Source organism: Piliocolobus tephrosceles, chromosome 6, assembly GCF_002776525.5.
Source record: "Piliocolobus tephrosceles isolate RC106 chromosome 6, ASM277652v3, whole genome shotgun sequence".
In the NCBI taxonomy this organism is placed as follows: Eukaryota; Metazoa; Chordata; class Mammalia; order Primates; family Cercopithecidae; genus Piliocolobus; species Piliocolobus tephrosceles.
The window spans coordinates 146573942-146598885 of NC_045439.1; the positions used below are offsets into that span (position 1 = coordinate 146573942).

The 24944-nt window shown below is 44.3% G+C and overlaps 1 protein-coding gene and 1 pseudogene across 1 annotated transcript in view; one reads left to right on the plus strand and one right to left on the minus strand.

The window, feature by feature from the left end:
- RTF1 (RTF1 homolog, Paf1/RNA polymerase II complex component) overlaps positions 1–24944 on the plus strand; it is a 236534-nt gene that overhangs the window by 194544 nt on the left and 17046 nt on the right. Inside the window, exons 3-6 of the mRNA XM_031935823.1 lie at positions 11106–11253; positions 15914–16118; positions 22992–23106; positions 24411–24522. Of these exons, the coding sequence (XP_031791683.1) occupies positions 11106–11253; positions 15914–16118; positions 22992–23106; positions 24411–24522 (580 nt within the window). The remainder of the gene's footprint in view (positions 1–11105; positions 11254–15913; positions 16119–22991; positions 23107–24410; positions 24523–24944) is intronic.
- On the minus strand, positions 4848–4947 carry LOC111531160 (annotated as a pseudogene).

The following is a 24944-nucleotide window of genomic DNA, read 5'->3' on the forward strand; positions in this document are numbered from 1 at the left end:
TGGAGTGCAGTGGCCGGATCTCAGCTCACTGCAAGCTCCGCCTCCCGGGTTTACGCCATTCTCCTGCCTCAGCCTCCCGAGTAGCTGGGACTACAGGCGCCCGCCACCTCGCCCGGCTAGTTTTTTGTATTTTTTAGTAGAGACGGGGTTTCATTGTGTTGGCCAGGATGGTCTCGATCTCCTGACCTTGTGATCCGCCCGTCTCGGCCTCCCAAAGTGCTGGGATTACAGGTATTTTTTGTATTTTTAGAAGAGATGGGGTTTCACCGTGTTGCCCAGGCTGGTGTTGAACTCCTGAGCTCAGGCGATCTGCCTGCCTCGGGCTGTCAAAATGCTAGGATTACAGGCATGAGCCACCACGGCCAGCCCGTTGGATATCATGTGTAGTAGTTTTTCTGTTGATTTAAAGCCATGACTATGAATAACAGTTCCTGTACTGTAAAAAAAAAAAAAGTCTTCCAAAATATCAAGCTGTGTGGTACTGCTTTATACAGCTTCCTTTCTCCTCTATTATTATTGGTAAGAAGTGACCATTGTGCTCATTTCTTGGTAATGTCTTTAACACTTCCAACTTACTGCATCTATTCTTCGTGGGTTCAGGAAGCCAGGGAATGCCATAGAGTTTAGGCTGGAATACTGCGCTTTAGTGCTTGAACTTAGTAACAGCTATTTAGATTGCTCGTGAGCTTTATATTTTATTTATTTTATTTTATTTATTTTGAGACAGAGTCTCTCTCTGTTGCCCGGGCTGGAGTGCAGTGGCGCAATCTTGGCTCACTGCAAGCTCTGCCTCCCAGGTCCATGCCATTCTCCTGCCTCAGCCTCCCAAGTAGCTGGGACTACAGGTGCCCGCCACCACGCCCAGCTAATTTTTTTTTTGTATTTTTAGTAGAGACGGGGTTCCACTGTGTTAGCCAGGATGGTCTCGACCTCCTGACCTTGTGATCCACCCACCTCGGCCTCCCAAAGTGCTGGAATTACAGACCACTGCTCCTGGCCCCATAAGCTTTATTTTTTACACATTGGTTCTTAACTATGTAGACAAGCAGACAGTAACTCCTCATCTTTCTAGACACCATTAAGATCTCATTGCAAGAATTTGGAATAAGGTGATTTTCATGGACTAGTTAATTGCTCAAATGTATTTACAAGAAATTCCAACACTCCCAACCTAACAGTGTAATGTAGTATTAATTATATTGTGCATTTTTTGGTATCATGTCTATTTTGCTTGTGCTTTTTTTTTTTTTTTTTTTTTTTGAGACGGGCGTCTCACTCTGTCGCCCAGGCTGGAGTGCAGTGGCCGGATCTCAGCTCACTGCAAGCTCTGCCTCCCGGGTTTACACCATTCTCCTGCCTCAGCCTCCCGAGTAGCTGGGACTACAGGAGCCCGCCACCTCGCCCAGCTAGTTTTTTTTGTATTTTTTTAGTAGAGAAGGGGTTTCACTGTGTTGGCCAGGATGGTCTCAAACTCCTTACTTTGGGTAATCCATCCACCTCGGCATCCCAAAGTGCTGGGATTACAGGCTTGAGCCACCACGCCCAGCCTACTGCTTGTGCTTTTGTCTTTGTAACTAGACTACAAGTTTTTGTGATTGAGTGCAAGGATTCTTTATGCTTTCTAGTTGAATGTATGTGATTGCTTGATGATGAAATACAATAGTGTCTTTTGTACTTTGATTAATTACACAGTAGAAAGGAAAAGAAAGCTAAGATATTCTTCATGTCTTCAGGCTGACATTAAATTGGATTTACTGCCTCCTGTCACTTGGGATTTTAAAAATTTGCATTTACTTTTCAACTCCTCTGACCACCCCCCCCCTTTTTTTTTTTTTTTTTTCTTTTTGGAAACAGAGTCTTGCTCTGTCAAGAAGGCTGGAGTATGGTGGCTCAATGTCTGCTCACTGCAACATCTGCCTCTTGGGTTCAGGCAATTCCTGTGCTTCTGTATTCCGAGTAGCTGGGATTACAGGCGCATGCTACCACGCCCAGCTAATTTTTTGTATTTTTAGTAGAGACGGGATTTCACTGTGTTGGCCAGGCTGGTCTTGAACTCCTGTCCTCAAGTGATCCGCCCGCCTCGGCCTCCCAAAGTGCTGGTCCCAGCACGGGTGTGAGCCACCCCACCCAGCTTCCTCTGACTCTTTTTTTATTTTCAGAAAAAAACACCTAAATCAAGAACTGTGCCCTCTCAAACACATCTCTTCTGTGGCCATTGTCAGTATCTAGAGTAATGACTATAGAACCTTTCTTACAATTACTTTGATTCAGAATAACATTCAGTTCATATGGAAAGCTACAATGTTACAGGGTCTTAGAGATCATCTGAACTTTTTTTCCCGACAGATGAGAGAACAAACTCACAGAAATTCTCATTTTCAGCCGGGTGCAGTGGCTCACGCCTGTAATCCCAATGCTTTGGGAGGCTGAGGCGGGCTGATCACGAGGTCAGGAGATAGAGACCATCCTGGCTAACATAGTGAAACCCTGTCTCTACTAAAAATACAAAAAATTAGCCAGGCATGGTGGCAGGCGCCTGTAGTCCTAGCTGCTCAGGAGGCTGAGGCAGGAGAATCACTTGAAATCAGGAGGTAGAGGTTGCAGTGAGCCGAGATGGCGCCACTGCACTCCAGCCTAGACGACAGAGCGAGCCTCTGTCTCAAAAAAAAAAAAAAAAAAATTATTTTCTTTTCATAAAATAATACCTCACATGTACATAGAACTTCCTGGTTTCTAGTGTGCTCTAAAACTCTTCTTATTCTCTCTCCTTTTAGTTTCACACTACCCTGGTAGGTGGTCAAGGCAGTGTTATTATTCCTACTTTATAGATAAGGAAACACTCTCTGGTTAGAGGCTTGGTTCTATCCCAGTTCTTTAGACCTCATCCCAGTATAGTTTGTCACTAGCCCAGCTGTTACTCTTTTTTTTTTTTTGGAGACAGTCTCCCTCTGTCACCCAGGCTGGGATGCAGTGGTGCAATCTTGGCTGGCTGCAACCTCCACCTCCCAGGTTCAAGCAATTCTCCTGCCTCAGCCTCCTGAGTAACTCAGATTGTAGGCGCCCACCACCAGGCCCACCTAATTTTTGTATTTTTAGTAGAGTCAGGATTTCACCATGTTGGCCAGACTGGTCTTGAACTTCTGACTTCAAGTAATCCACCTGCCTCCGTCTCCCAAAGTGTTGGGATTACAGGCATGAGTCACCACACCCAGTCGCAGCTGTTACTCTTGAACCCTACTTACTGAGAGGTATTTTATTTCACTTGTAAATGCAGTTCAGAGTCGCTGGGTTGGAATGGTTTCTGTGCTGGGTCCTGAGACCTAGGAATATGGGTATTCCTTACCTATTAGAGATAATTTGCTCTCTGAAATCTTGAAGTGTCTTTACTTTCCTGCCTTCATCATGTTCAAAGTACTCAGCATCTCAATGCCACCCAGTTCCAGTGCAACCAGTCCCTGCCTTGTGTTTCTTCCCATCTTTCAACTGAATGCCCAGAAGGACAGTTGCTTCACAGAATGAGGACCTGCTTATAACATTCTATACACACTCATGTGGGAATATAGTACTCACCTTCCTTGTTTCACTAGGTAATTGTTGCCCATTAGAATATCTGTTACATCAGTGAGAGTCAAACTGCCAATCTCTATTATTGGGAAGAAAACATATTCCATCCAGTCTCTTTTTAAGTTTTCTTCATCGCATATTTACAAAATACTTTTCTGGTGTTCTGTGGGGCTGCATACATGTACACCTAGGAAAGCAGGATGTGAGTGTGTACAAGAGTCCTGACAATGGATCCTTTCCTTTACCCAGATAGATGGTTTTTGAGCAGTGGTCATTGGGAGATCCTCTGGCCTCTGTACTTGGTTCAGATGCAGACCAGTGGGTGTTCATTTTCTCATTCTTGGCTTATGTTTGGTGCATTTGAGAGCACTTTGAAGGTTATAACAGAGCTGACCTTTCAGTAGACCCACAGTTCTGAAAACGGATTAAGAAGTGCCAGATCACGTCCTCTACTTCCTCCCAGATGGGGAAAGTATAAGAACATCCCTTTAATTCTCTGCTTTATTCTGTGGATCCCATTTACTACTACACCCTGGTGAAGTCATTCATTTTCCCTCTGTCTCAGAATCAGGTGAATAAGACTTTTGCAGGGATGGGTCAGCCATCTCTGGACTAACAGCTGGATTAAGATATTTCCATATCAATTCTGCTTAGACTCTGTTCTTGGGAGAAGAGGTACAGAGCAAATATTTTAAGTATGTGCTTAGGCAAAAAAGCGTTCGGGAATCTCTGGTTTATAGGAGTAAATGTGAGTCTATTTTCCAAGAAAAAAATCTTTGGGAGATTATTGGGACCTATTTGAGTCTCTTTCCCTGGATTAAATAAGAATAATGATGAGACTGGCTTCCAGATTTTAAGTGATCATTTATCTTTGAGTGGTGGCAATACAGGTGATTTAAAAAAAAATCAAATAAAAAAATAGGAAATATTGGCTGGGTGCGGTAGCTCATGCCTGTAGTCTCAGCACTTTGGGAGGCCGAGGCAGGCAGACCCCCCTGAGGTCAGGAGTTTGAGACCAGCCTGATCAATATGGTAAGAGAACCGACTCACAGCAATTCTCATTTTCACGCGGGTGTGGTGGCTCTACTAACCCTGTCTCTGCTGAAAATACAAAAATTAGCCAGGTGTGGGGGCAGTCGCCTACAGTCGCAGCTACTCGGGAGGCTGAGGCAGGACAATCACTTGAACCCAGGAGGCGGAGGTTGCAGTGAGCCTAGATCACGCCACTGCACTCCAGTTTGGGTGACAGAGTGATTCTCCATCTTGAAAAACAAAACAAAACAAAAAATAGGGAATGTTTCACAAATTTGCGTGTCATCTTTGCATAGGGGTCAGGCTAATCTCTGTATTCTAATTTTAGATATGTGCTGCTGAAGCAAGCACAGGTAATTTTTTTAAATTAATTTTTTATATAACTAATTTATTTATTTGAGACAGGCTCTCACTCTGTCACCCAGACTGGAGTGCAATGTCATGATCTTGGCTCACTGCATCCTGGACCTCCTGGGTTCAAGCCATTCTCCTACCTTAACCTCCTGAGTAGCTGGGACCATAAGTGTTCACCACCATGTCTGGCTAATTTTTGTATTTTTTGTAGAGACTGAGTTTCGCCATGTTGCCCAGGCTAGTCTTGAACCCTCAGCTCAAGCAGTCAGCCTGCCTCGGCCTCCCAAAGTGCTAGGATTTCAGGTGTGAGCCACTGTGCCCAGCCTATTTTGTTTTTATTTTATTTTTTTGTCCCTGTTATAGCAGCAAGTGATTTTTTTTTTTTTTTTTTTTTTTTTGAGACAGTCTTGCCTGTGTCGTCCAGGCTGGAGTGCAGTGGTGCGATCTCAGATCACTGCAAGCTCCTTCTCCCAGGTTCATGCCATTCTCCTGCCTCAGCCTCCCGAGTAGCTGGGACTACAGGTGCCTGCCACCACACCTGGCTAATGTTTTTCATGTTTAGTAGAGATGGGGTTTCACCATGTTAGCCAGGATGGTCTCGATCTCCTGACCTCTTGATCTGCCCGCCTTGGCCTCCCAGAGTGCTGGGATTACAGGCATCAGCCACCGCGCCCGGCCGGCAGCAGGTGATTTTTTTTGTTTTTTTGAGACGGAGTCTCGCTCTGTCACCCAGGCTAGAGTGCAGTGGCGCGATCTTGGCTCACTGCAAGCTGTGCCTCCCAGGTTCACACCATTCTCTTGCCTCAGCCTCCTGAGTAGCTGGGACTACAGGCACCTGCCACCATGCCCAGCTAGTTTTTTGTACTTTTAGTAGAGACAGAGTTTCACCGTGTTAGCCAGGATGGTCTCGATCTCCTGACCTTGTGATCCGCCCGCCTCGGCCCCCCAAAGTGCTGGGATTACAGGCATGAGCCACCGCGCCTGGCCAGCAGGTGATTTTTTAAATTAAAAAATATATATCCTTAAATAGAATTGGGGTCTTGCTGTGTTTCACAGGCTGGTCTCCAACTCCTGTGTTCAAGTGATCCTCCCACATTGGCCTCCCAGAGTGCTGGGGTTATAGGTGTGAGCCGCCACACTCGGCCTGGTGATTTTTTTTTTTTTTTCCAACTTTACAAATTCTTTTCTGGTTGTGCACAGTGGTGTGTTTCTGTAGTAATAGCTACTCAGGAGGTTGAGGTGGGAATATCACTTGAGCCCAGGAGTTTGAGTACAGCCTGGGCAACATAGTGAGACCTCATCGCAAAAACGAAAAGAAAATAAAAAGCAAACAACTTTTCTATATTTTAAGTCCTAATATAGTGAACATTTATTATTATTAAAATTAGATTTTAAAGGTTTATTAAAAATGAAATACAGGATGGGTACAGTGGCTCATGCCTATAGTCCCAGAACTTTGGGAGACTGAGGTGGTAGAATTGCTTGAGCTTAGGAGTTTGAGACTAGCGTTGGTAAGACAGTGAGCTCTCCTCTCTACAAAAAGTTAACAAATTATCCAGGTATGGTGGCATGCACCAGTAATCTCAGCTGCCCAGGAGGCTGAGATGAGAGAATCTCTTGAGCCCAGTAGTTCAAGGCTGCAGTGAGCTATGATCATGTCACTGCATTCCAGCCTGGTCAACAGAGCAAGACCCATTCTCAAAAATAAAAAATAAAATGGGCCGGGCGCGGTGGCTCAAGCCTATAATCCCAGCACTTTGGGAGGCCGAGACGGGCGGATCATGAGGTCAGGAGATCGAGACCATCCTGGCTAACACCGTGAAACCCTGTCTCTACTAAAAAATACAAAAAACTAGCTGGGCGAGGTGGCGGGCGCTTGTAGTCCCAGCTACTCGGGAGGCTGAGGCAGGAGAATGGCGTAAACCCGGGAGGCGGAGCTTGCAGTGAGCTGAGATCCGGCCACTGCACTCCAGCCCAGGAGATAGAGTGAGACTCCGTCTCAAAAAAAAAATAATACTAAAATAAAATGAAATAAAATACTTGTAAATATACAAGTAGCGGCACTACAACTTCTCAGTACTGTAACATATATATAAGAAATTTTAGGCCAGGCGTGGTGGCCCATGCCTGTAATCCCAGCACCTTGGGAGGCCAAGGCAGGTGGATTGGGAGTCCAAGGTCCAGCCTGAAGTCAGGGATTTGAAACCAGCCTGACCAACATGGAGAAACCCCGTCTTTACTACAAATACAAAATTAGCCAGCCATGGTGGTGGCGCATGCCTGTAATCCCAGCTACTCAGGAGGCTGAGGCAGGAGAATCACTTTAACCCAGTAGGCGGAGGTTGCAGTGAGCCGAGATCGGGCCTTTGCACTCCAGCCTAGGCAACAAGAGCAAAACTCTGTCTCAAAAAAAAAAAAAAAAAAAGAAATTTTAAGTTTAAAAGTAAACTCACCCACATTATTGTAATCCCCCCAAAACCTTGACACATATTTCCTTTGGTGTGCTAGACCTGGCTGAGTCAGCCTCATGGGAGGTAAGGCAGCTTTGTTGTTGGAAGAAAAACACGATGTTCCCTTCTCACTTTCGGGTTTAGTTAAGAAGGCCCCTTTTCACTCAAAGCATTTTTATTTTCTTCTAGTTTACTGTTATCTTCTCACTGCCCCACAAGGGACAAACATTATAGATTATGAATGAATGACAGTTGCTAAGCTTAGGTTGAGGCAGATTGAAGCAGATAGAGGGAGAGGGTTAAGAAAGCCGTGGCTGCCTAGCACCTTCTGAGTTGGATTCACCTGTATGACCTCAGGTCATTTTGCTCTCATAAACACTTTTTTCCCCCGAGGAATGCAGAATTTGACTCTCTTCCATGTGACAAACCCAAATCTGTAGGCAAAAATAGACCTAGTCCCTCTGACACACACGTGACCCTGACAGCCCAACGTTTATGCTCTCAGCCTCTTCGTATTCCCATTGGGTAGAAGTAGAAAGGGCCAAGACAGTGTTTGGAAAAGGTTGCTCATGCCCGTTTTCAAAACTAACCAATAAATGTTGAGAGTATCTATTATGCATATAGTTGTGTAATTGTTTTATAACAAGAGCCAGTGTAAAAGATGTTTTATATATTATTTACTCGAGTAATATCTTCATTGTCAGCATAGAAAGTTGGTATATTAGGCCGGGCACGGTGACTCAAGCCTGTAGTCCCTGCACTTTGGGAGGCAGAGGTGGGTGGATCGCTTGAGGTCGGGAGTTTGAGACCAGCCTGGCCAACATGGCGAAACCCCATCTCCGCTAAAAATACAAAAATTAGCCGGGCATTGTGGCAGGCACCTGTAATCCCAGCTACTTGGGAGGCTGAGGCAGGAGAATCGTTTGAACCCAGGAGGCAGAGGTTGCAGTGAGCCAGGATCATACCACTGCACTCCACCCTGGGTGACAGAGTGAGACTCCATTTAAAAAAAAAAAAAAGTTGATATATTTTAGCTCAGTTAACTAAGAAAGTGAACACTTTGGCCTTCTTTAGGTTGTTTCATACTGGCTTTAAAATTGTCTTCCTGGCCAGGCACAATGTAATCCCAGCACTGTAGGAGGCCAAGGCAGGTGAATCACGTGGTCAGGAGATCGAGACCATCCTGGCTAACACGGTGAAACCCTGTCTCTACTAAAAATACAAAAAAAAAAAAATTAGCTGGGCACGGTGGCAGGTGCCTGTAGTCCCAGCTACTCAGTAGGCTGAGGCAGGAGAATGGCATGAACCCGGGAGGCGGAGCTTGCAGTGAGCCAAGATCACGCCACTGCACTCCAGTCTGGGCGACACAGCGAGACTCCATCTCAAAAAAAGAAAAAAATTATCTTCCTTGAAATGATGAAAATGTGAAATGATTGAAAACTCAGTCATTAAAAGGGAAGCATTAGGGCTATGCAAGGTGGCTTGTGCTTATAATCCCAGCACTTTGGGAGGCCAAGGCTGGAGGATTGTATGAGTCTAGGAGTCTGAGACCAGCCTGAGTGACATAGCAAGACCCTCTGTCTCTACATAAAAATTTAAAAATTAGCTTGGCATGATGGTGCACACCTATAGTCCCAGCTACTCAGGAGGCTGAGGTAGGAGGATCACATGATCCTGGGAGGTGGAGGCTGCAGTGAGCTATGAACCTGCTGCCCTGCACTCCAGCCTGGGTGACAAACGAGACCCTGGCTCAAAAACAAAAAAAAAGATTTAAAATAGCACCCTTTTACAATGTTTTGTGACGGTAAACTAGCAGACTGTTCTTAAGAATACCTCATATGGAAAATTTCTAAGTTGGAAACATCTTCAGAACTACACCTCTACCCAACCCCACCCCCTCAAAAAAAGACCAAAATAATTTACTTCTATTACCTATTGTGAAAATAGGAGGTTAATTTCTCATCCTGTTATAGAAGGAACAAAGACTTTGTGCCTTTGTTGGATATTAGATGTAGAAATATTATGTTAATGCCAGACTTAATATTCAGTCTGTGATAATCAAAAGATGATTATTCTTTATGGTAATTAGAATAAAGTTTCTGAGTAAAGTATTTTTCACCTAAAATCATTTTAAGGTGGCAAGTTAAGATATCAAAGGAGATATGGTTTAATGTAACTAAATAGTCTGCAAATTTGTAAAGTGGTTGTATGGCCTTTCAACTTACAATTAAAGTGCTTGAAGATAGCTTTTTGGTCTTGAGGTAGTTAACTGTATTGCCTGCCTGTTTGACAGTGCACATTACAGGTTCCTTATGTTTAGATATCTGGGATTTCCTGTTTATGATCCAGTTTAAATGTCATGTTATTATGTAATATATGCCACTGTTTTAAAAAGGATATTCACATATATTTAATGATGTATATTACTTTCTGCTTCTTTGGAGTTAGTGCCAGTGCTGCCATTCATGCCAAAGAATGGCCCTCATCCTTTCTCTCTCTGCTTTCTGCAGTTTTCTCCTGGGCACAGGCTACGTTCCCTGCCTTCCTGAGACCCACCCCGGAACTAAACCATTCTCCATACTGAAACCCAGACATATCAGCCATTAACGATTACTGCCATCTCTGCCACATAAAACATCAGAAGCTGTTTTTTTGACTTGCCATAAAGTTGATATGTTTTCTGTTTTCTATTGGCAATAAAACATCCATGAGCTGGGTGCAGTGATGCGCACCTGTAGTTCCAGCTACTTAGGAGGCTCAGGTGAGAGGATCACTTGAGCCCAGGAGTTCAAGGCCAGCCTCGGCAACGTAGCAAGAACCTGTCTGAAAATAAAAGAAAAAATAATAATTAAATTGTATGTTTATTATGTAACTTTTCTCCTGTTTCTAAGAAATTCCAGACCAGAAGTTCTAAAGTTTTAAGCAAGTTTTCAAAAATCTAGGCTGGGGCCAGGCACAGTGGCTCACACCTGTAATCCCAACACTTTGGGAGGCCAAGGCAGGCGAATTGCTTGAGCTCAGGAGTTTAAGACCAGCCTGGGCAATGTGGTGAAACCCCGTCTCTATAAAAAATACAAAGATTAGCCGGGTGTGGTGGTACACGCCTATGGTCCCAACTACTTGGGAGGCTGAGGCAGGAGGATAGCTTGATCCTGGGAGGTCAAGGCTGCCGTGAGCCCGAGATGGCGCCACTGCACTCTAGCCTGGGTGACAGAGTGAGACCTTGTCTCAAAAACAAAAATTTATGCTGGGGCAGTGGCTCATGTCTGTAATCCCAGCATTTTGGGAGGCCGAGACAGGAGGATTGTCTGAGCTCAGGATTTCAAGACCAGCCTGGGCAACATAGTGAAACCCCGTCTCTGCAAAAAATACAAAAATTAGCTGGGTGTGGTGGAGCACATCTATAGTCCCAAGTACTCCAGAGGCCAAAGTGGGAGGATGGCTTGAGCCTGGGAATCAGAGGTTGCAGTGAACCAAGATTGTGCCACTGCACTCTAGCCTGGGCAACAGAGTGAGACCCTGTTTCAAAAAAAAACATTTTTTTTTCTTTTTTTCCCCAAAAATCTGTATTTTTTTTTCATATGAAGTGTATTTGTTTTGGATTCAAAGATGAATGCCAGAGACTCTTAACTCTTGAGTCTTCCAGCTTTTCCCAATAAAGTCCCTATTCCTATTTCAGTCTTCCTTTTTCTTTTCTCCTTATAGTGGACATTTGGGAGCAATAAAAATAAGAAGAAAGGAAAAGCCAGAAAAATAGAGAAGAAAGGAACCATGAAGAAACAGGCCAACAAAACTGCCTCCTCAGGCAGTTCAGACAAAGACAGTTCAGCTGAGAGCTCAGCCCCTGAGGAAGGTGAGCTGAGCAGCCTAGACCTGGAAGGTCAACTCCCACTCTTGTCAGCTTGAAGGTGCCAAGTCAGAAGTGGGGAGGAAGGGGGGTACCTGCATTCAGCATGACCTCTTCTTTAGAGCAGTGGTTCTTAACTTTTTCCATGGTCATGGATGCTTTGAGAATCTGAATGAAGCAAGAAAAATGCATGTAATTCCAAAGGTTTGTGAGACTCCTGAAACCTATCCCTGGAACCTGCAAGGATTCCTGCATTAGTCTTGAATACCCTGAGTGCCTTTCCCTCCCCTTTTTTCTTGCTTATGCATAGTCTGACTGAGGAGGGAAATCTCAGTAGAAAATGTTCCTTTTCTGGAAGCCAATTCCGGAATGTTTAAAACACTAGTTTGAAAAGTGAACTTGGGCCAGGTGCAGTGGCTCATATTTGTAATCTCAACACTTTGGGAGGCCAAGGTGGGAGGATTGCTTGAGCCCAGGAGTTCAGGACCAGCCTGGGTAATATAGTGAGATCCCATCTCTCCGAAAAAGAATATTAAAAATTAGCTGGGTGTTATGGTATGACCTGAGGTCCCAACTGCTCAGGAGGCTGAGGTGGGAGGATTGCTTGAGCCCAGGAATTCGAGGTTACTGTGAGCTATGATCACACCACTGCAACCCAGCCTAAGTGACAGAGCAAGACCCTGTCTCAACAACAACAAAAAAAAGTAGGAAAAAAAAGAAAAGAAAAATGCATGGACACTGGGAGAGAAAATAAGAGTGAACTTGTTCCAGGACTAGAATGATAACCTGTAAATTATAAAAATGTTAAAAACATTTTTAAAAATAATGTTTACATACAAGCTGACTTTATAAAATTGGCCCAACCTGATTTTGAGCACATGCCTATGAATGTTAGCTCAAATTGAGTCAAGTACAGTTCCTGTTAAATTGCTGACTTAGCTCAGTACTCATTGTACTCACATAGTTTTTCCATGTCAACATTTGTCCTATTAAGATCCACAATTATTAGAAATTCACTAATCAATTTTTAATGATTCATTAAAATTTTTTTTATTTTTTAAATTTATTTTCGAGACAGAGTTTCACTCTTGTCACCCAGGCTGGAGTGCAATGGTGTGATCTTGGCTCACTGTGACCTCCGTCTCCCAGGGTTCAAGTGATTCTCCTGCCTCAAGTAGCTGGGATAACAGATGCCCGCCAGCACACTTAGCTAATTTTTTGTATTTTTAGTAGAGATGGGGTTTCACCATGTTGTCCGGGCTGGTCTTGAACTCGTGACCTCAGGTGATCTACCCACCTTGTCCTCCCAAAGTGCTGGGATTACAGGCGTGAGCAGCCACACCCAGCCATAATTTTTTTTTTTTAATGCCAGCTAATAAATGAAAAAGAAATTATAGGGTTAGAAAAATCACTACTTTTCAATCATAGTGATAAAGTTGATTTACTCAAGAGTCCTCAATGATTGTTAAAACCACTGGGTGAGAGTTTGTTGGAAAACAAAATTTTATTTTATTTTATTTATTTTTTATTTTTATTTTTATTTGTTTATTTATTTATTTATTTATTTATTTTTGAGATGGAGTCTCGCTCTGTTGCCCAGGCTGGAGCGCAGTGGCGCAATCTCGGCTCACTGCACGCTCTGCCTCCCGGGTTCACACCATTCTCCTGCCTCAGCCTCCCGAGTAGCTGGGAATACAAGCACCCGCCACCATGCCCAGCTAATTTTTTTTGTATTTTTAGTAGAGACGGGGTTTCATGGTGTTAGTCAGGATGGTCTTGATCTCCTGACCTCGTGATCCGCCCGCCTCGGCCTCCTCAAGTGCTGGGATTACAGGCATGAGCCACCGCGCCCGGCCAGAAAACAAACTTTTATAGTCTTAAACCTTCTCCCTATACATACTATTATGTAAAGAGGAAAAGGTGCCTTTACAAAGGGAAAATCTGGGAGACACCACCTTTACCAAGTAATCCAAATTAAAATAATGGGACAAACAGATGTTAGGGCTTCCTGATGTGATACATTGAAAAGGACACAATCACTTATGGAATATTCTTGCCAAAAATTCATAATCTGAATTGTTTCTTAACAAATCAGCCAAACCAAATGAAATGGACATTTGATAACTGTTGCTATTTCAACTTAAATTAACTAAAAATTAATGTTTAAAATTTAGTTTTCAGTTGCACTAGCCACATTTGAGTTTGTGAATACCCATATGTGGTGGCTGCTGTTCAGATAGACAAAATTTTCATCACTACCTTACGAAATTCTACTAGACAATTTTTTTGGGCTTGTACTCTTCAAAAGTTCAGTGCACAAACAAGTGGATAAAGAAAATGTGTATGTATGCCGGCCGGGCATGGTGGCTCATACCTGTAATCCTAGCACTTTGGGAGGCCGAGGCAGGTAGATCACAAGGTCAAGAGATCGAGACCATCCTGGCCAACATGGTGAAACCCCATCTCTACTAAAAATACAAAAATTAGCTGAGTGTGGTGGTGCATACCTGTAATCTCTAATACTTGGGAGGCTGAGGCAGGAGAATCGCTTGAACCAGGGAGTTGGAGGTTGCAGTGAGCCAAGATCACGCGACTGCATTTTAGTCTGCCAACAGAGCAGGACTCTGTCTCAAAAAAATAAATAAATAAAATAAAGTGTATGTATGCCATAGAATATTACTCAGCCATAAAACGGAATGAAATGATGGCCTTTGCAGCAACTTATTGGAGCTGGAGGCCATTTTTCAAAGTGAAGTTACTTAGGAATGGAAAACCAAATATTGTATGTTCTCATGTGTAAGTGGTGTTTAAGCCATCAGGATGCAAAGGCATAGAATGGTATAATGGGGCCAGGTGTGGTGGCTCACGCCTGTAGTCCCAGCACTTTGGTAGGCCAAGGCAGGTGGATCACTTGAGGTCAGGAGTTTGAGACAAGCCTGGCTAACATAGTGAGACCCCATCTCTGCTAAAAATACAAAAATTAGCCAGGCATGGTGGTACGCTCCTGTGGTCCCAGCTACTCAGTAGGAGGCTGAGCCATGAGAATCACTTGAAGAGGAGGTTGCAGTGAGCCGAGATCAGGCGATAGAGTGAGACTCTGTCTCCAAAAAAAAAAAAAGAATGATATAATGGACTTTGGGGACTTAGGGAGGGAGTGAGGGATAAAAGACTAAATATTGGGCACAGTATGCACTGCTTGGGTGATAGGTACACCAAAATCTCAGAAATCACCACTAAAGAACTTATCCATATAGTCAGGCCAGGTGCGGTGGCTCACACCTATAATCCCAGCACTTTGGGAGGCTGAGGTGGGCAGATCATGAGGTCAGGAGATTGAGACCATCCTGGTTAACACGGTGAAACCCTGTCTCTATTTAAAAAATACAAAAAAATGAGCCACGTGTGGTGGTGGGCACCTGTAGTGGGCACCCGAACTTGCAGTGAGCCGAGATCGCGCCACTGCACTCCAGCCTGGGCGACAGAGCGAGACTCTGTCTCAAAAAAAAACAATCTGGGGCAGGGCACTGTGGCTCATGCCTGTAATCCCAGCACTTTGGGAGGCCAAGGCAAGTGGATCTCTTGAGGTCAGGAGTTTAAAACCAGCCTGGCTAACATGGTGAAACCCCATCTCTACTAAAAATACAAAAATTAGCTGAGCACCTGAGCTATTCGGGAGTCTGAGGCAAGAGAATTGCTTGAACCTGGGAGGTGGAGAATGCAGTGAGCCGAGATCGCGCCGCTGCACTCCAGCCTGGGTGACGAGCAAAAATTGCCTCAAACAAAATAAATAGGCCGGGCATGGTGACTCACGCCTGTAATCCCAGCACTTTGAGAGGCCGAGGTGGGTGGATCAAAAGGTCGAGAGATCGAGACCATCCTGGCCCACATGGTGAAACCCCGTCTCTACTAAAAATACAAAAATTAGCTGGACGTGGTGGTGTGCACCTGTAGTCCCAGCTACTCAGGAGGCTGAGGCAGGAGAATTGCTTAAACCCGCGAGGTGGAGGTTGCAGTGAGCCGAGATCGCGCCACTGCACTCCACCCTGGGGCAGGGGGAGACTCCGTCTCAAAATAATAATAATAAAAAAAAAAAAGTTGGGGCTGGGTGTGGTGGCTCATGCCTGTAATCCCAGCACTTTGGGAGGCAAGACAGGAGGACTGCTTGAGCCCAAGAGTTCAAGACCAGCCTGGGCAACAAAGTGAGACCTCCAACTCTATTTAAAAAGTAAAAATAAATACGTCAGACACAGTGGCTCACGCCTGTAATCCCAGCACTGGCAGGCTGAGGTGGGCGGATCACCTGAGGTTAGGAGTTCGAGACCAGTCTGACCAATATGGTGAAACCCCGTCTCCAATAAAAATAGAAAATCAGCCAGGTGTGGTGGCACACACCTGTAATCCCTACTACTTGGGAGGCTGAGGCAGGAGAATCACTTGAACCTGGGAGGTGGAGGTTGCAGTGAGCTGAGATTGTACCACTTGCACTCCAGCCTGGGCAATAAGAGCAAAACTCCATCTCAAAAAAAAAAGTGAAAACAAATAAGTAAAATAACAAACTGGTTTCTTACTGTAGCCTGAAGAAGGGTGATGTTGTCAACATTGTGGAGCCGCTTGTGGCCTGTCTGCTGGAGCATAGTGTAATCTTGTGTGTGGGCCTTTGTTGCAGGTGAAGTGTCAGACTCTGACAGCAACAGCTCCTCTTCCAGTTCAGATTCAGACTCTTCCTCAGAAGATGAAGAGTTCCATGATGGCTATGGAGAAGACCTCATGGGAGATGAGGAAGACAGGGCCCGTCTGGAACAGATGACGGAGAAAGAGAGAGAGCAAGAACTGTTCAATCGCATAGAGAAGAGGGAGGTGTTGAAAAGAAGGTAAGGTTGAGTCCTCGTTGTCCCCCCCTGCCCCCACCTTTTCCGTTCATCTCTTTTCTCATACTTGCTCTGTCCTTCACACCTGCCCTACATATGGAGACTGCATTTGGAGTTGATTGTTAACATGATGAGAGGCAAATGGTGTATTAAATTTCAATCACATTTATTTACTCAGTGCCACTGGCTTTATTTACTAATGTACGTTATTCAGAAGGTTTTATTCATATTATTTATGTGCATTATTTAATCTTCACAACTGCTCCGTGAAGTTGGTTATACCATATTACAGAGGTAGAAGCTTAGGCTTAGAGACATTAGGTAACTAAAGAGTAAGCTGCATGAAGGGAGAGATTTTGTCCTTTTCGCCATTCTATTCTTGGTGCCTAGAAGGGTACCTGCCACAGAGATATGCACTAAATACTTGTTGAGTGAATGAATGAAGAAACTTGCCCAAGGTGATTTAGGTGGTAAGTGGTATAACTGAATTTCAAACCTAGGACTGTCTTGACACCATAAAACACACGTGGCTACATCCTCTCCTGCCTCACATTTCCTATTATTTTACCTATTCTGTAACACAGCACTACAGGCAGCATTCTAAAGAGAATTACACACTTTGGGAGGCCAAGGTGGATGAATCACCAGAGGTCAGGAGTTCTAGACCAGCCTGGCCAACATGGTGAAAACCCATCTCTACTAAAAATACAAAAAAAGTAGCCTGGTGTGGTGGTGTGCACCTATAGTCCCAGCTACTCAGGAGGCTGAGGCAGGAAAATTGCTTCAACCTGGGAGATGGTGGTTGCAGTGAGCTGAGATGGCACCACTGCACTCTAGCCTTGGTGAAAGCAAGACTCTGTCTCAATAAAAAGCAAAAATAAAAGTAAATAAATAAATAAATGGAATTACAGGCCAAGTGTGGTGGCTCACACCTGTAATCCCTGCACTTTGGGAGGCCGAGGCGGGTAGATCACTTGAAGTCAGGAGTTCAAGACCAGCCTGGCCAACATGGTGAAACCCATCTCTACTAAAAATACAAAAAATTAGCCGAGCATGGTGGCAGGCACCTGTAATGCCAGCTATTCAGGATTCTGAGGCAGGAGAATGACTTGAACCCAGGAGGCGGAGGTTGCAGTGGGCCAAGATTACACCACTGGACTCCAGCCTAGGTGACAGAGGGACACTCCGTCTTAAAAAAAAAATAAAAAATAAAGGGAATTGCAGGCCTGGAGTGGTGGCTTACACCTGTAATCCCAGCACTTTGGGAGGCCGAGGTGGGTGGATCACTTGATTCCAGGAATTCAAGACCAGTCTTGGCAACATGGCAAAACCCTGTCTCCTACGAAAAATAGTCAGGCATGGTGGCCCATGCCTGTAGTCCCAGGTACTTGGGAGGCTGAGTCAAGCAGGAGTATCATTTGAGCCCGGAATGTGGAGTTGGCAATGAGCTGAGATTGCACCACTGCACTTCAAGCCTGGGTGACAAAGTGAGACCCTGTGTCAAGAAAAAGGGAGGGGAATTACAGAGATTGTCTGTCTTGATAAAGATCAGTTCATGATTTGATTTCTACTAAGCAAAAAGTATTGAGGTAATCATAAGGTTGCCTTGGTTTTAGAACATGAATACAGTAATGATTGAGAGTAATGTGGGAACACATCAAATGATACATAAAAATTAAATGAACAAATGGTGTTTTAAAGCTTTGTGTTTTACAAATTGGCTTCAAATTGTTCAAGCTCCTAGGTTGAAAAAATTTCCCAAATTCTTATTTGGAGCCCTGTCTTCACAGGATTCAAGACTTGGAATTTCTCCTCATTATGTACAAGTTAGGTATCTGACTACCCTCTAACACGGTTTTTGTATTTTTTTAAAAAGTCAAATGTTAAATTGCTTTTTGGTATTTAGAAGCTGCTTCAGTGTTTTCAACTTTTGCCATATTTTAAATGGAAAAGTTTTAAATATGGCAGTAGTTCTTCCTTATCTTCTAACAGAATTTCAAGGTAAAAATAAACTTGGCTTTTGTCTTGGAAATAAAATAGCCCTCAGAATGAGGATCCTACCTATTTAATCTCATGAAAGGAAAATAGAAGCATTTTCTTTGGCAGCAGTTAGTTCCTTTTCATCTGGGAGTTTTGTTTGTCCCTTCTGGAGACCATATTAAGTATGCCGAGTTATCCTAGAGAAGAATGTTTGGCTTTCAGTCAGCAGCAAGCAATAGACATTTGATTTTTGTTTTTTTGTTTTTACGTGTGTGTTTTTTGTTTTTTGTTTTTTGAGACAGACTTTTGTTGCCAACTAGAGTGCAATGGCACGATCTCGGCTCACCACAGCCTCCACTTCCTGGGTTCAAGCGATTCTCCTGCATCAGCCTCCCAAGTAGCTGGGATTACAGGCATGTGCCACCACACCTGGCTAATTTTTGTATTTTTAGTAGAGATAGGGTTTCGCCATGTTGGCCAGGCTGGTCTCAAACTCCTGACCTCAGGTGACCCACCTGCCTCGGCCTCCCAAAGTGCTGGGATTACAGGCGTGAGCCACCACGCTCGGCCTCAACATTTGTTTTGAGTGTGAATGCTTCCAAGTTTACCTATATTGGAACAAATAGGACTTAATAAACTGTGCTGGAGTTGTCAGACAGTTTAAAATTTGCACGTCTGAACTGTGGAAAACATAGCAAGATGTTGTCATGTAAGGCCAATAAGTCCTATGACAAAATCACAAAGTAGCTCGAGGGTAATAGGCGATTTGTCTCAAACTTAGTTTTTATGTTTTTCACCTTATGTGAATGAGACAGTTGACTGATTCAGTGACTTTTAAAAAATATTTTGTTTTTTTAGACACAGTCTGGCTTTGTCATCCAGGCTGGAGTGCAGTGGCATGAACTCAGCTCTCTACAATTGCCACCTCCTGGATTCAAGCCAGCCTCCCACCTCAGCCTCCCAAGTAGCTGGGTCTACAGGCTGTCTACAGGCTACCATGCCTGGCTAATATTTTTTCTTTCTTTTTTTTTTTTTTTTTTTGAGATGGAGTCTCATTCTGTTGCCCAGGGTGGAATGCAGTAACACAATCTCAGCTCACTGCAATCTCCACTTCCCAGGTTCAGTGATTCTCTTGCCTCAGCCTCCTGTGTAGCTGGGATTACAGGCATACGCCACCCAGCTAATTTTTTTTGGGGGGGGCGGGGGATGGAGTTTTGCTCTTGTTGCCCAGGCTGGAGTGCAGTGGCACAATCTCGGCTCACTGCAACCTCCGTCTCCCGGGTTCAAGCAATTATCCTGCCTCAGCCTCCCCTGTAGCCGGAATTACAGGCGCCCACCACCACACCCGGCTAATTTTTGTATTTTTAGTAGAGATGGGGTTTCACTGTGTTGGCCGGACTGGTCTCCAACTCCTGACCTCAGATGATCCACCTGCCTCGGCCTCCCAAATTGCTGGGATTACAGGCGTAGGCCACTGTGCCTGGCCAATTTTTGTATTTTAAGTAGAAACAGGTCTTCACTATGTTGGCCAGGCTGGTTTCTAAGTCCTGACCTTAAATGATGCTCCCATCTTGGCCCCCCAAACTGCCAGGATCACAGGCATGAGCTACCATGCCTGGCCTGGCTGATTTTTCTTTTTTCTTTCTTTCTTTTTTTTTTTTTTGAGACGGAGTCTTGCTCTGTCACCCAGGCTGGAGTGCAGTGGTGCGATCTCGGCTCACTGCAAGCTCCACCTCCCAGGTTCACACCATTCTCCTGCCTCAGCCTCCCTAGTGGCGGGGTCTACAGGCGCCATCCACCACGCCTGGCTAATTTTTTGTATTTTTAGTAGAGATGGGGTTTCACTGTGTTAGCCAGGATGGTCTCGATCTCCTGGCCTCGTGATCCGCCCACCTCAGCCTCCTAAAGTGCTGGGATTACAGGCCCGAGCCACCCCGCCCAGCAGCCTGGCTAATTTTTCATATTGGCCAGACTGGTCTGGAATTCCTGACCTCAGGTGATCCACCCACCTCGGCTTTCCAAAGTGCTGGGATTACAGGCGTAAGCCACCTCTCCTGGCGCTGTATTTTTTTTTTTTTTTTTTTTTTTTTTTTGTAGAGAGGGGGTTTTGCCATGTTGCCCAGGCTGGTCTTGAACTCCTGACCTCAAGCAATTCGTCCACCTCAGCTTCCCAAAATGCTGAGGTTACAGGTGTGAATCACCACCCCCAGCTTCAGTGACTTTTTTTAGTGACTGTAAGAATGGTTTAGTGTGCTGATTATTAAGACAAAGGTTCAGAGCCATCATAGAAAATTGATATTTTTGTAGTTCATTTGTTTAGCTTCAGGGCAGTGCAATATGGAAACTCTGGAATTTCCCGCATCTTTTTTACTTTAAAAGGTCTTTATATGGATCGCATTTAATCTTCATAGTCTTTTTATGTAAGCACCATGAGCATCCTGTTCTCTAGCCAGCAGCACCAGTAGTGAGATGTCATTTTCAGTTGTTAGATTCTTCATGGGGGCAGGAAGCGTAAAAGGGTGCCTTGTTGTAGAAAGGGCACTGACATTGCAGTCGGAAGGTCTAGGTTCAAGTCAGACTCGCTGGGGAGGTGATCGGAGTTAAATCACTTTCTCTTCTGGCCTCAGTTTCCTCCTCAGGGGTTGTTGTAAACCTCAAGTGAGATGACATACATAAGAACATTATGTAAATGTAAACTATCACTGACTCTAAAAAAATAACTTTGTTTAAAATAGCCCACTTAAAGTGTGTAATTCAGTGGTTTTTATATGTCCACAGAGCTGTGCAATCACCACCACAATTAATTCTGGAGCATTTTATCACTCCTCTGTTTCCCCATAAGCCTCCCAGCCCTGGGCAACCACTAATCTCCTTTCTGTCTCTCTAGAGTTGCCTATTCTGGATATGTTTATTATTGTTGTAGGGTCTCGTTCCGTCGCCCAGACTAGAGTGCCGTGGCGTGATTATAGTTAACTGAAGCCTCGATCTCCTGTGTTCAAGCAATCCTCCCGCCTCAGTCTCCAAGTAGCTGGGACTATAGGAGTGTGCCACCACCTGGCCAATTTTTAAAACTTTTATTAAAGACGAGGTCTCACTGTGTTGTCCAGGCTGGTCTTGAACTCCTGGCCTCAAGCAATCCTGCTGCCTCGGCCTCCCAAAGTGTTTAGATTACAGGCATTAGCCACCATGCCCGACCTAGATATTTTATATAAATGAAATCATAATATGTAGTCTTTTGTGATTGACTTCTTTCACTTAGTGTGTTTTTGAGGTTTATCCATTTAGCATGCATTAGTACTTCACTCCTTTTTATGTCTGAGTAATATTCCATTGTATGTATATACCACTTTTTGTTTATCCATCCATCTATTGATTAATATTTGTGGTGTTTCCTCCGTTTTGCTATTGTGAACATTTATATACAACAATTTGAGTACCTATTTTCAGATCTTTTGAGTGTATACTGGAACGTAGAATTGCTGGCTTATACGGTAACTCTGACTTTTTGAGAAACTGCCAATGCGCCATTTTAGATTTCCATCAGCAATAAGTGTTCTAGTTTCTCTACATCTTCACTGACACTTTAACACTTGTCATTTCCTTGTTTTGTTGTTGTTGTTGAGACAGGGTTTCGCTCTGTTGCCCAGGCTAGCTAGAGTTCAGTGGTATGAGCATGGCTTGCTGCAGCCTCAATTTCCTGGGCTCAAGCAGTTCTCCCACCTCAGCCTGCCAAGTAGCTGGGACTACAAGCATGTACCACCATGTCCAGCCAATTTTTAAAATTTTTGTAGAGACAGGGTCTCACCATGTTGTCCAGGCTGGTCTCCAACTCCTGGACTGAAGTGATCCTCCTGCCTTGGCCTCCCAAAGTACTGGAATTATAGGTGTGAGCCGCCGTGCCTGGCCTTCCTCTTTGTGATAATAGCCATCCTGGTGGGTTGTGAAATGGTCTGTCATTGTGTGGTTTTTGTTGTTGTTTGTTTGTTGTTTGTTTTCGAGGTGGAGTCTCACTCTGTCGTCCAGGCTAGAGTGCAGTGGCGCGATCTTGGCTCACTGCAACCTCCGCCTCCTGGGTTCAAGCGATTCTCCTGCCTCAGCCTCCTGAGTAGCTGGGATTACAGGCATGTGCCATCACGCCTGGCTAATTTTTGTATTTTTAGTAGGGATGGAGTTTCACCATTTTGACCAGAATAGTCTCAATCTCCTGACCTCGTGATCTGCCCGCCTTGGTTTCCCAAAGTGCTGGGATTACAGGTGCGAGCCACCACGCCTGGCCTGTTTGTTTTTTTGAGATGGAGTCTCACTCTGTCGCCCAGGCTAGAGTGGCGCAGATGAGTACAGCAATATCCTATATATGTTCTCTCTCTCTTTTTTTTTTTTGAAACAGATTCTTGCTCTGTCACTAGGCTGAAGTGCAGTGGTGAGATCTTGGCTGACTGCAACCTCTGCCTCCCGGGTTAAAGCGATTCTCCTGCCTCAGCTTTCCAAGTAGCTGGGACTACAGGCGTGCACCACCATGCCCAGCTAATTTTTGTATTTTTAGTAGAGATGGGGTTTCACCATGTTGGCCAGGATGGTCTTGATCTCTTGATCTCCTGATCTGCCCGCCTTGGCCTCTCAAAGTGCTGGGATTACAGGTGTGAGCCACTGTGCCCGGCCCATATTCTCTCATTTTAAACATATTCCCACTTAATGCAATCAAATATTTTATATTTTGTTGTAATTAACATATTAAATATTTTTAATATACTTAAAAGGTAACATGAGAGTTTCTTGCAGGAAAGCCAAAATATCTATTAGCTCCTTTCCCTTAGTTCCTTTCTCCTATCTAATAGAAATCAATTTTTACATACATTTCATTGCTAGTTAAAAACCAAACAAATATCTTTTAACCAGATTTGAAATCAAGAAAAAACTAAAAACAGCCAAAAAGAAAGAAAAGAAAGAAAAGAAGAAAAAGCAAGAAGAGGAGCAAGAAAAGAAAAAGCTGACACAGATTCAAGAATCTCAGGTGGGAGATTCAGTGTTCTTCATTGTCCAAAGAATAAACCTCTGTTTTGAGTGTGTGTGTGTGTGTGTGTGTGTGTGTGTGTGTGTGTAAAATGTGGGTTTATATTAATCAGCCTAAGCTTATTAGTACAAGACTTGTGGCATGGTTTCATTAATCTCTGGACATATCTCAGTGTTTCACCATCAGCTGTGCTATTAACTCCTTAGCACTTTTTGCTTCCCTTTTTTTTCTTTTTCTTTTTTTCTTTCTTTTTCCCTTTCTTTCCCTTTCCTTCCTCCTTCCCTTTCTTCTTCCCTTCCTCCTTCCCTTCCTCCTTCCTATCCTCCTTCCCTTCCTCCTACCTTCTCTGGTCTCATTATGTTGCCCAGGCTGGAGTACAGTGGCTATTCACTGCCACGGTCATAACACACTGTAGCCTCAAACTCCTAGTCTCAAGCAATCCTCCTGAGTTGCTGAGACTACAGGCATATGCCACTGAGCCCAGCTTTCACTGAAGTCTGCATTTAAAAAGCAGCCCTTAGCTGCAGTGACTCACATCTGTAATCTCAGCACTTTGGGAGGCCGAGGCGGACAGATCACTCAAGGCCAGGAGTTTGAGACCAGCCTGGTCAACATGGTGAAATCCCATCTCTACTAAAAATACAAAAATTAGCCTGGCACGGTGGCTCATGCCTTTAATCCCAGCTACTCGGGAGGCTGAGACACAAGAATTGCTTGACCCTCAGAGGCGGAGGTTGCAGTGAGCTGAGATCGTGCCATGGCACTCCAGCCTGGGCAGAAGAGCGAGGCTCTGTTTAAAGAAAAAGCAGCCCACTAGTGAGTGAGCATCCCTCAAAGAAAAATTGGTAAACAATCTGTCCTAGGTAGCCAGATGCTTATGATGTTTACTTAGATGTATGTCATCCTTTGCTTGGTATAAATATAGCTGGGAAAGTAATCTCTGTATTTATCATCAAAATGATAAATGAGACTCCGTCTCAGAAAAACAAAAAAAAAGATAATGTGGGGCTGAGTGTAGTGGCTCATGCCTGTAATCCCAACGTTAGCTGTGTTCTAGCGTGTTCTTCCAGAAAGAGTTTATTCGGATAATTCTTGAACTTGCTATTAGGCATTTTGGACAGGGCTTATTTTACTGCGCTATCCTCTTTGTCCACAAGAGGATGCTCTCTCCCCTTACACTACAAGCTCTAAGTTTCTGCAACCCATATAGAATAACGCTGGAGGACTAAATGCATTAAATGGGTTTAGAGAATCTTATCAGCCGTTGGTAAAAAGGGCCATCCTATATATCCTTCCCTTCCTAGGTAACATCCCACAACAAGGAACGGCGTTCCAAGCGGGATGAGAAACTAGATAAGAAATCTCAAGCCATGGAGGAGCTAAAAGCAGAGCGAGAAAAACGAAAGAACAGAACAGGTAAGGGGAGGAAAGGTAATGGCTACTTTGTGTCTTTATATGATTTGACTTCCTGGTGTCCGTTTTTATTTTGCCCTCTTGTTATGTCTTTCTCATATAAAATTCCAACACAGGCCGGGTGCGGTGGCTCACGCCTGTAATCCCAGCATTTTGGGAGGCCGAGGCGGGCAGATCACGAGGTCAGGAGTTCAAGACCAGCCTGGCTAACATGGTGAAACCCTGTCTCTACTAAAAATACAAAAAAATTAGCCGGGTGTGGTGGCACGTGCCTGTAATCCTAGCTACTCGGGAGGCTGAGGCAGAAGAATCGCTTGAATCCAGGAGACGGAGGATGCAGTGAGCCGAGACTGCGCCACTGCACTCTAGCCTGGCAACACAGCAAGACTCTCGTCTCAAATAAATAAACAGCAAGACTCTCGTCT